The sequence below is a fragment of the Mercurialis annua genome, linkage group LG2, assembly GCF_937616625.2.
Source record: "Mercurialis annua linkage group LG2, ddMerAnnu1.2, whole genome shotgun sequence".
NCBI lineage: Eukaryota > Viridiplantae > Streptophyta > Magnoliopsida > Malpighiales > Euphorbiaceae > Mercurialis > Mercurialis annua.
Window position 1 is genome coordinate 2,415,547 of NC_065571.1, and position 12,104 is coordinate 2,427,650.

Below are 12,104 nucleotides of genomic sequence, written 5' to 3' on the forward strand. Positions count from 1 at the left end.
ATAAGTTAATTTTTTTAAAATTTATATTTATTCTTAGCTGCTTATAAATTCGGAGCAAACAAAATATATACATCAATATCAACTCAAAAACCAGCTAGATAAAAGATGGATTCAACTGGATCCAAGCTCATATAAAAATAATATATATATATATGTATATATATATATATATATATATATATATATATATATATATATATATATATATATATATATATATATATATATATATATATATATATATATATATATATATATATATATATATATATATATATATATATATATATATATATGAGAAGAAGTTATTAATTAAAGGAACATGTCCATTTTTGTAGCATATATAAATACTTATAATTAATTTCTGGAAGCCTTTACTTTAAATCAATATCAAAATTGTCACGTGAGAAAAGGTTACCAATTAGCAGGAATGTCACATGTATACAAATGTGAAATAATCTAAATTTTCAAACAATGAAAATGATCAAATGGATCGATCTAATTAATTAGGTTCATGAAAAGTGGTGGTAAAAGTATGGTAAGAGCGTTGTTTGCCTGTGACATACATTAATATTTAAATCAGAGGTGAAACTTTGAGGTCTACCATAATTATCTACAAGGCTCCTTCGATTTAAATTTTTTGGTTTACTAAATTTTTTATTGTTTCATTTTCATCACAGAACTTTAATTTATTTTAATTTATACACTTCAATTATCTCATGTACAACTAAATCGTGCCAAATATTTGGAAAAAAAAAAAAAAAAAAAAATCGTGCCAAATCATAAAGATACAATTTTCCTCTAACACCAAGAAATGAAATAATTTATTATTTATTATTAATGTAAAAAAAATATGACGTGAAAATACTCGGTTGCTATATAAACTCAATTAGATCTGTATCACGACAAATTTTATGTTGCTTTTAATTTTAAGGTTATATGCAAATAAATTCTTTTAATATATATGTCTAGCAATTTAAGTATGATAGTAAAATTTAACAATTCACAATATTATTTTAGTTATAAATGCGAGGTGTTCTAAATGAATCCCAAGGTACTTTTAAATTTTTCACATCCAGATTAATCCTCACTCGACATGTAGGGATTTTGCGAGAGATAAAATTTTAATTCTAAATTTTAAATAGTTGTATGTATAAAATATAGTTTGAATCTGCAATATTCCCACTTAAGTCGGGAGAACTCTTTACCAAATTACACACATCTTTAAAAGAAAACAAAAAATTACATTGTCATTTTGAAGTCCAACATCATTATCTGACGTCTTATTTATTAAAAACTTTCAAAAATCGTATCGTTTTGGCGATGAAAAAATTGCTAAGATATTAATTTTCAAAAATATATTAGACTATTAGTTATCATTTTTTATAAGTCGTGTTTAAATCATTAAAAAGATAGGTTTCTATCTATAACCAATTCTAATTTTGAAATTAAGTGTTTAAATTATAAAAAAAAAGTATTTTTCTCTAATCTCATCTCTTTCTCGAGTCAAACCCATGTCTTGTTGCCTATGTTATACTTCATATATAAAGACATAACCCACCATCTCTCTTTTCAACAATAATTTTCAGTTTCGGTTGGTACCCCATCCTTCTGTCTTTCTCTCTAATCTTTTCTTTTTTGCAATTTCATCCTTTTTAACATTTTCTTCTTTCTAAAATTTGTCTTACTGCACCATTTTTTTCTCTTTCTATTTCTTCACTCAGATTCTTGTTGGCTCTATCTGTTTTCCCCTAACTCCCATGCAACTTCCATTTCATTGCCCTACACGTTTTTTTCTTTCTCTTTTCTTTTATTTACTTTGCATTTTTAACTCATAATCTAAGGGTCATTGATTTTTAGAGTTACTAAATTATCATTTTAATGATTATTAAACTTTAATTCTATTTCAAATGAAAAAAAATTATGAGTGTCAATAGGTGTTTGCTTAAAATGCATACACGACAATCAATTTTGCTGATTTTTACTTGAAAATTTGCGATGTATGCAAAAATCAGCAAAAACCGATTACCAAAAAAATTAGTCTTAAAATTTGTAATATTTGCTTCAAAACCTATGACTACTACCAATTTTTTCATTTACTGTATAGCTGTAAGTTTAATCGGGTAATTTTTTTTCTTTGTTTTTTCAGGAGGAGGACCCATCATTTCACTAGGGTTTGTCCTTGCATGAATTAAGCAATTTTACTTAGGGTTTTTGACATATTTAGCCATCTCCATTTCCCATATATATAGCAATGGATAAAGAAGAGCACTACTCGGTATATATATTTTCAGCTCAAACCTTATAATAATTATTATATATCTACATATTTATCATTTCACAATCATGCTATATTGGTCTGAGCTCAACTTATTTTTGCAGGCAGCTTTTAACGGTCTAGATTACTCTTTATATCAGCAACAAGAACAAGAACACCAGCTCAATAATCCAAATCAGCACCAACAAATTATACCATCTTCTACATTTTGTAATTCTTCTTCTCCTCTCGATAAATTAAGCTTTGCAGATGTTATGCAGTTCGCAGATTTCGGCCCGAAATTAGCGTTAAATCAAACTAAGATTAATGAGGATCAAGAAACCGGTATCGATCCGGTTTATTTCTTGAAGTTTCCGGTTTTGAATGATAAGAAAGAGGAGCAGTCTCTGATGGAACAAGAAGAAGTTAGGTTTTCCGACGATAACGCATCGGTGCAAAATCAAGAAAATGTCGAAAACAAGAATATTCCGGTACCGGAAGTGAAGAACAAGAGGAAGAGACCGAGAAGTATTAAGACGAGTGAGGAAGTAGAGAGCCAAAGAATGACTCATATTGCGGTTGAGAGAAATCGGAGGAAACAAATGAATGAACATCTTCGAGTCTTGAGGTCTCTCATGCCGGGCTCTTATGTACAAAGGGTATGTATAAATTTTATTTTCTTCATCAAAAATTTAAAACGGAGGGTTAAATTTTTTTAAAATTCGATCACCATTATTTTTTTATATATTTTAATAAGTCAACTTTGATTTTTCAAATAGGAGGGTTGCTTATGTAGCTACGAAGAAGTTGAGTGTCGTATAATTTTCTTTCGACCACATAAGCGTAAACTCGTATAATTTGGAAGAGTAACCTTCATTTGTTGAGAAATTGAAAGTTGGATTACCAAAATATAAAAAACAAACGACAATGAATGTAAAAAAAGATATAGTTCAGTGATCGTAAAAACATCTAACCGAAATTTATGCGTGGACTAATTTTAATTTTCAGGGAGATCAAGCATCTATTATAGGTGGAGCAATTGAGTTTGTGAGAGAATTGGAGCAACTACTACAATGTTTAGAATCTCAAAAGAGGAGAAGAATCTACGGAGAGGCGGCGGTAGCTACAAAACCGATCGGAGATTCAACCGTGACAATGCAACAACCCGATGAATCGCCATTCTTTCCGCCATTACAACTTCCGAACGACGAAATGAAACTAATGGAGTTCGAAACGGGACTACGCGAAGAAACGGCTGAGAGCAAATCCTTCTTAGCTGATGTTGAAGTAAAGGTTTTAGGGTTTGATGCTATGATCAAGATTCTTTCAAGGAGAAGGCCAGCTCAACTTATTAAAACCATTGCAGCTTTGGAAGATTTGCAGCTTAATATACTTCATACCAACATCACTACCATCGAACAAACTGTTCTCTATTCATTCAATGTCAAGGTAATAATTAATATATTTAACCCTTGGTGTGTGTGTATATATGCATGAAATCTTGGTTAGATATTGAATTGAAATGCTAAATTGTGTGCAGATAGCAAGTGAATGTAGATTTACAGCAGAAGAAATAGCGAGCTCAGTTCAAGAAATATTCAGTTTCATTCATGCAAACAGCAGCATGTGATAGTAATATGAAATAGACAAAAAAGCTGAGCTGTTATGCAAATTTATTTTGTTTGTTTTTTCATTAATCCCTATATGGATTTTTTCAGTACTTTGCTTCTATTGGATTCCTTATTTTTGCTTTAGAAACCAATACTAAAATTAGTTTGTTTGATAGTGTAGGTAGTAGTATTATATATAAACCACGTAAACATATAATTCTGCATATTCTTCTTTTACTCATAATCTGTTTCTATTTTACTGAATAAACCTTTCTTGTAATTAACGAATTGTAGTTCATTAGCATGTGGCAAATTAGTCTAGCTCATTGTTCGATCATCATTGTATTTATTATGAATCTAACTAAAACTTTATTTCGGCAATTTTAATCTATATATAGTTTTAAAATTAAAATATTATTTAATTGATATTTGATATGCGAGGTGTTTTAAATTTTCAGAGTCACTAAACTTTTTTTGTTAATATTTCATTTTGTTTTTTAAAAGTTAATTTGATTTACAGAATTTTAATATTACAAGCAGTATGATTCCAGTCAAATTTAGTATATGTGGCTATTGGATCTTGTTACGTCAGCAATAATTTTTTTTCTCCCAACAAAATAAAATAATATAAGAAATTTAATGACTGTGAAAATTTACTCATTATTGATGTTAGATTCGATTGTCACATATACAACTTCATGTTTCTTGTAATAAAAGTTTAGTGTCTAAAAATAAATCAAAGTTTCACGACTAAAATAAAATAACATAATAATTCTGAAAGTTTAGTACCCGATATGATTAACTTATGAAAATTATACATGTAAAACACAAAAATAAAGAATACAATTTAGAAAGATGGATATATAATTTTTTCCATACTTATCGTTGAAAACACTAGAGTCTAGAAACATATGTCAAACATATTCATACTGCATTCATTTTTTTCATAGATTGGAGGTTCACTCAGTCCGTGGCGGAACTAGGGAGGGTCGAGGAGGGTCGGCCGATCCTCCTCGCCGGAATTTTTTGAAAAAAAAAAACAAATTTTTTGGGTTTTTTCTATTGGGGGCGGTTTCTACCACTACAAATTTATATATTTGGAGTATATTACAGCTGTTTGATTTTTTTTAAATAGCCGGATGTAAAAATCTCGACCCTCCTAAGTTGGAGTCATGGTTCCGCCACTGCACTCAGTTGTATGAGCTACATAACTAGACCAACTCTTTTTCTCTAATTCACAATAGTGATGATAAACTCTCTATCTAACCAGATAATGTGGCGATGTGAAGACTCGAACCCGAAATCATGATAATTTAAAATGCTAATAATTTTGTTGTTGTTAGCTGGTGTGTGTTGTATTCTAATTTTGCATGAGTAAATAGTCTGAAAATCCTGTTAACAAGCAAATAACTCAAAAAAATGCACCCTAAATATATGCATCTCACGCCCCTATTGAGGAACCAAGAAAAATTGAGGTACTAAGTATTTTGAGACTTCAATTCTTCATCGCTCTGGTCTGCACCTTACATTGCAGTTAAAAAGACCGAGCCTATCAAATAGTTTCATTTCAGTATCATTATGTACTTGTATTGCGGTTTAGTTCGATTTGAACATTTAACAAATTTTAATTTGCTCGGTTTTGGCCGATGTTATCTGATTTCAAATCAAGCCGTACCAATCAATACACACCCCGAATCGAAGCAATAATTTTTGGTTAACAATCGATCATCCTATTAAAGCCGCGGATTATTTCAGATTCGATCTATAACCATGATTGGAATTAGGAAGTATTTTGATACTGTTGGTGCAGTTATTTTTAGAAACAAATAATTAATTAAATGATTTTATCCCCATTTGCTTAGTGCATGCCTTGAGGTACCTTACATTTACACAGCTTTATCCTTTTCGAAAATGTCTGAGGAAAATTAATTGAAAATATCCAAATTAAATTTTGGGTCTCTTGAAGATTGTTTGTTAGTTTTAGGGTTGACTATTTCCCTTTCAAGAATTAATGAAGGATACCATAGCAACAAAATAGTACAGCAAATTGACTTTTATGAAGCCACGTCCAATCTCTATATGCATGTGGGGAAGATGAAGATCAAAGATGCTTTATGGACTATATTGAGCAAATTGTCAATTTCAATCAAAATTAAATTTATTAAACCCCACCATGGATTGGCTCAATTGGTCACAAATGTGGACAATAAACATAGAACTTAAAAGAAGGGCTTCTTACTCAAATAACCAACATTCATATTTGATTTACTTTTATACCAACACATATTTGACGTTTCAAAACTACCATGCAAGGGAGAAATTATTACTTTTATACCATCCATATAAATAGAACCCTAATAACACAAATCTTCATAATTACAATTATTTTCTCTCTCCTCAAATTTCTCTCTTCTTTCTCTTTCAATTCATCTTTCACACAAATTTCAGATTTGTTCTTCGCACCAATCCGCCTCCGCCGTTTCATTTTTGCCGTTTTTCCTCCGTCGTTTTGCCTCCGCCGTTCCACCATCTTTCTTTTATCATTTTGATTTCAGATCTGAAGTTTTTAATTCTTTTTTTTTCATTTTCAGATCTATAATTTGCTTATTTTTACTGTTGTTTTCACCATCAAACATGTATAAAGATTATCTTTAAAGAATCTAATACTCATTTCATGTAATGTAGAATAATTTTGTGATTTTATGGAATAAAATTCTGTTATTTCTGCATTTTTCTTGTGTTTCTGCGTTTTTTTTATTCTGCAGAACGATTTATTGATGATTATTGATTGCTGAATTATTGTAATATTACAGTTTTGTTGACTTTATGTTGATATCAACTGATTTTTTTTTATTTTTACATTGACAACTAAGATAACATTGTCTGTAAAATAAACTAAAAAAATTAAATTAAATTAAATTGAGACTAGATAATGATATGGTAGCATCGGGGAAGAAGACATATGATGATGTTGCATTATTGTAATGTTACAATGTTGATATGGTGTTGATTTTCGGTTGATATTTTGTTGATTTTAGCATCGGTGAAGAAGACAATAATGATATTAAATTATTGTAATGTTACAATGTTGATCGTATGTTGATATATTGTTGACATGCTGTTGATTTTGGTATAGGTAAAAAATATAAATAATGATTCTGAATTATTATAATATTACAAATTTTAATTTATGTTGATATTTTGTTGATTTTGTGTTGGTATTTTAGATTGAAAAAATAATTTATTAATCTTTGATTAATTTAATGTTGATTTTATATTGATATATATAAAAAATAAAATATATGATAAATAATAAATTTTGATTAATTATTAGCAAAAATAAAGGTAAATAAATATTAAAATAAAAATTAGTGTTAAAAAAGATTTACAAAATTAATACTATCCAGTTTATTAAATGTTGTTGATATTATGTTGATATTGTGTTGATATTAAAACTGACAAAAATGTCAACAATAAATAATGTACACATGTTGATTTTATATTGATTTTGTGTTGATTTTGAGTTGATATTTGATTAATTTTAATGACAAATAGTATACACATGTTGATTTTATGTTGATTTTGTGATGATCTTCAATTAATTTTAAGGATATGTGCATGTTAATTTTAGGTTGATTTTAGGTTGACATCGAGTCGATTTTGCGTTGTTAATATAGCTTAAATAATTGTACATCAATAAAATTTAACATTGATTTTATAATAAAGTTTGTACGTAGAACATAATATAAGGAGAAAAAAAATCAACCAAATTTCAAAAATGCCGAAATGAATTTAGTATATTCTAATAAAATAACACTCTAGAAAATGAAAGTTATATAAAAATGGCTGAATACCAATAACATATGTTTATGTAGGGAATTTCAGAACGTTTATCGAGAAAAAAACACAAAGAGATCAATCATTCAAACAAATATGTGCACTCCACATTCCATCCTGCTGCTTTTCAAATAAACATCTATTCCGCAAACTTACAGAAGGCATTTATTTCATAGACAATATTATCTTGTTTGTTAATGTTAAAATAAAAAAAATTAGTTGATATCGACATAATATCAACATAAAATCAACAACACTGTAACATTACAGTAATTCAGCAATCAATCATCATCTACAAATCGTTCTGCAGAATAAAAAAACGCAGAAATACAACAAAATACAAAAAAATGCAGAGTTAACAGAATTTTACTACATAAAATCACAAAATTATTCTACATATCATGAAATAAGTATGAAATTCTTTAAAAATACTCTTTATACATGTTTAATGGTGAATAAACAGTAAAAGATAAACAAATTACAGATCTGAAAATGAAAACATAAAGAACAAAAAATTTCAGATCTAAAATCAAAAAGAGAAAAGAAAGATGGCGCGGCGACAAAGGTGGAACGACGGAGGCGAAACGACGGAGATGGAACAGCAAAAACGGAACGGCGGAGGCGGAATGGCGGAAGCGGAACGGCGGAAGCGAAGGAATAAGAACGTAGAGAAACTCTGCTGGACTCATAGAGAAGAAGAAGGAGCCGCCAAAATTCAAGAGAAAAAGAAGAAACAGTAGAAAAGTAAGAATTTAAAAAAATTAGGTTACAATTTTAATTTTGGATGGTATGAAATGTAAACTTTGACTTTGGACTGTATAAAAGTAAACTTGGGCCAATTTTCAATATATTGGGTAAAAAGCCCTTAAAAGAATCAAAGTTCAAATTCCATATCCCACAAATGGGACTTATTAGAAGCATTTGTGGATGAGTTGTTAAAAGCCTATATTAAGTGGGGGGTTCGGGCAGTGGGATGTCGAAACTAGCCTCCCCAAGGGTTTATCCAGGTGGTCGGGCTCCGCCTTAAAGGGTGGTCGGACTCCGCCAGGGGTTCCCTCATCACCAAAAAAAAATTATTAAAATATTTTATTTCTCTAATCAAATCGACTAAATTATTGAATCGATCAAATTAATTAGTTAATTCTGTTAAATTGGTTGAAAACCATTAAAAAGAATTAATTAATTAAATTTTAAATTTATTAACATAAATGAAAGAAATTTTAAAAGAACCGACAAAACTAATTAAACTAGCGAAAACTAATTTTAACCAAATTTATAACTAAAATAGATAGATTAATTCAATTTAACCTAATATTTATCTATGAGCAATGGGTCAATTCGGCTCTCGAGGTTAATTGAGTGATTTTTAAAATTAGATCTCAAAACTTGTCTTTCGGAATAAAAACACATGGCTTATTTGATCCAGAGACATTAATAATATAGAGATCTAATTGATGAAAAAGTTAAAAAAAACTTATTTGATTTAGAAACACAAACTTGAGATCTAGTTGATTAAAAAAATTAAAACAAGTCTATTTAACTCTGAAACACAAGTTTAAAAGTCGGATTAATCCTTCTAACAATTAGAGAAATTGAACTTGAAATTTTGAAATTGAATTATAATATTTACACAAGTAGACGTGCATGTTTATATTTTTTGATTGAAATACAATGATTTGAATTGAAATATATATGATTGAAATAATAATGATGATGTAGTGCAAAGTCAACGAGTCCCGTACCTTGTTGGGCTAAAGTTGACATGTCAGGACTCAAGATTTGGTTGTATTAGGCTGCACCCAGCCATTGTTGCCATATGCTTGTAGGTCCGCCCTTGACTCATTTTCGATTCCTCAAATGGTTCATTCACCTTCTTTTTCTATTTATCTTTTTAAGTATTGGATTAGTTCATAAGATTTGACCATACCATTTCTTTATCAAGTTACTTTAATTATGCATTGTGATGCATAAATTACATAAAAGTTTTTACAGATCAAAGAAAATTTCCATATCTTAGTTGTAAAATTGCATAAATTTACCTTTCTATTGTATCGTGATATGTATGCTATAATTAAGATTAAATTGACAATCATTTATAAAAAATTATCAAATCTAGTTTTGATATTTTTTATTAACTTTTAAAAATTAATAGAAAGTGTATATTGCAATTTTAATGTTTTTTAATTGAATTGATAGAAAGACGGACAAATATTATTTTCCGACGATAACCAATCTCTTTGCAAAATTTGATCAGTCCCGGAATCACCTCACGCCTTTTAATGTATTTTTTGGGAGATTTATATATTTACCTAAAAAATAAAAATAATTACACTTTTTAAAGAAAAGTTACAAAAAAAATATTTCATATTTTTTCCAGATTTATGTTTTTACTCTGAATATTAAAATAATAATGATTTTACTCTATTATAATATAACTGTCAGTGACGTTATCGTCTTAGTATCATAATTTTTCAGCAAAAATTATTTTTTGTACTTTATCATACTATTATCTTTAACATTATCATATTATTATCATAACATGTTGTTATAAACATTATCACAACATTATCATTATATAAATAGTATCATAAAATATTATCATAACATTATCATGACGTATTTTATTATAACAGTATATTATCATAACGTACTTTATCATAGCTATATCATAACATTTTATCATAATAACCTTATCATATTATTATCAAACGGTATCATATTATTACCATAAAATATATCATATACTATTATCATAGTGTTGCTTATCTGTTATAATAACTGTATCACACTATTATCACAAGTGTATCACACTATTATCATAATAGTATAATGTTATGATATTGATATAATTATTATCATACAGACCTACAAACATTAATGATACCAAAATTATAATTAAGCACTTTTCTTGACAGAAAATTGTTTTTCTCTACAGTGTTATGATACTGATATAATAATGTCATAATGATACCGATATGATAATCGGGTGCTGTTTTGTGCAGAAAATCGTTTTGTTATGCAGATTTTTAGATCTTAAACTGAAAAATTCAAGAACAATTTTTTTAGATTTGATAGTTAAAATAAATCGTAATAATCACCATGAGTTAAGAAAAAATTGCTAAAATTAAATATGGAAGAACGGCAAATCGACAGTGGAGTGAAGACGAGGCGGGAGAGATGGCAAATCGTTAAAGGAACGGTGACAGAGTGATAAAGAAGAAGAATAATAAATGAAGAGGAAGAAGAAAATGAAGATGAAGAAGGAGGGAGGGAGGGAGAAGGAGGGAGGGAGGCAGGGAGGGAGGAAAGAGAGAAATCTGATAAAAAAAGAGACATATACATGTTAGAATAAAAAATTACTATTATTCAAAAAAAATGAAGTGTTTTTCTCTAATTTTTTTATTGGTTACCCATCCGTTATCCAGGACTTCGCCCTAACTAATCTGAATCCGACCAGCGTCGCGCATCTGGAATGATAGGTGAGTCTGCCATCCGTGATTTTCTGCATTCACAAGATTCGAACCCAAAATCTTGCTTAAGTGGTATAAAACCGCTTAGCACTTGAACCAACCCCGTTGGTATTGTAATTTTATTTGTAATTGTTTATATTCTTGTCATATATTATAGGCCTAATGGTAAAAAAAACCCAAACCTTTACGATTTGTTGCAATTATATCCAAACCTTTTAATTTTTGCAATAATATCCAAATTGCATTTTTTTTATTGCAATAATATCCAAATTGCATTTTTTGTAGCAATAATAGTCAAATTGATGGATAAACTTGTTGTTTTCAATTAAGATATTAGGCTATTATTATGTTTTGATGTATGATAATATAGTAAACGTCTCAAAAAATGGCAAAAAACTCAAAAAAAATTCACATAAAAAGTACAATTTGGATATTATTGCAAAAATTAAAAGGTTTGGATATAATTGCAACAACTCGTAAAGGTTTGGTTTTTTTTTGCCATTAAGTCTATATTATATGGTTAACTGTATTACTTCATGTATTTATCGTATGAATTATTGTTTTTCAAAAAGATTTTGATAAATTATCATTTTTTGCTAATATTTTTTTTATTGAAACCACCTTTAAAAGGGATTTTAAATGTATAATATAACATCCAATAAAAAATAAATATTTTTTAAAACTAAAAATAACTACAATAATTTGAACATAAACTGATGAGGTTATAATAATCATTCGTCTATTATATGCTTAGACTTTGGTCTCTCTAAGGGGTCAACGAGACTCGAGACTTTGCATTTGCAATAAAGGGTGTGGAGCATAATGGGTTGCACATACTTACAAAATCTATAAATGGGGGATGGCTAAATTATAAGATCTGAAAATGATAGAGTTTCTTTAAAATAAAGTTCACAACATTGTGATTCTTGT

General features: G+C 28.6%; 1 protein-coding gene across 3 annotated transcripts; it reads left to right on the forward strand.

Moving 5' to 3' along the window:
• The first annotated feature begins 1,608 nt into the window (after positions 1-1,608).
• On the forward strand, positions 1,609-3,986 carry LOC126666872 (transcription factor FAMA). 3 transcript variants are annotated; one of them, XM_050359756.2, is made up of 5 exons: positions 1,609-1,788; positions 2,150-2,278; positions 2,383-2,916; positions 3,266-3,706; positions 3,798-3,986. In XM_050359756.2, the coding sequence occupies exons 2-5, from the start codon at positions 2,255-2,257 to the stop codon at positions 3,885-3,887; spliced, it is 1,089 nt and encodes a 362-aa protein (XP_050215713.1). In that variant the 5' UTR covers positions 1,609-1,788; positions 2,150-2,254; the 3' UTR covers positions 3,888-3,986. The 3 variants fall into 3 exon arrangements, with proteins under 3 accessions (XP_050215713.1, XP_050215712.1, XP_050215711.1); XM_050359755.2 differs by lacking the exon at positions 1,609-1,788 and having other exon boundaries at positions 1,879-2,278; XM_050359754.1 differs by lacking the exons at positions 1,609-1,788; positions 2,150-2,278 and having other exon boundaries at positions 2,347-2,916.
• Positions 3,987-12,104: the final 8,118 nt, after the last annotated feature.

What these genes read in the sequence shown, in the direction of transcription:
- LOC126666872 (XM_050359754.1), top strand. Translation starts at nt 2,347, where the DNA reads ATGCTATATTGGTCTGAGCTCAACTTATTTTTGCAGGCAGCTTTTAAC. An exon ending in CGGGCTCTTATGTACAAAGG is followed by an intron (nt 2,917 to 3,265) that starts GTATGTATAAAT and finishes TTTAATTTTCAG; the next exon opens with GGAGATCAAGCATCTATTAT. An exon ending in TCTATTCATTCAATGTCAAG is followed by an intron (nt 3,707 to 3,797) that starts GTAATAATTAAT and finishes AATTGTGTGCAG; the next exon opens with ATAGCAAGTGAATGTAGATT.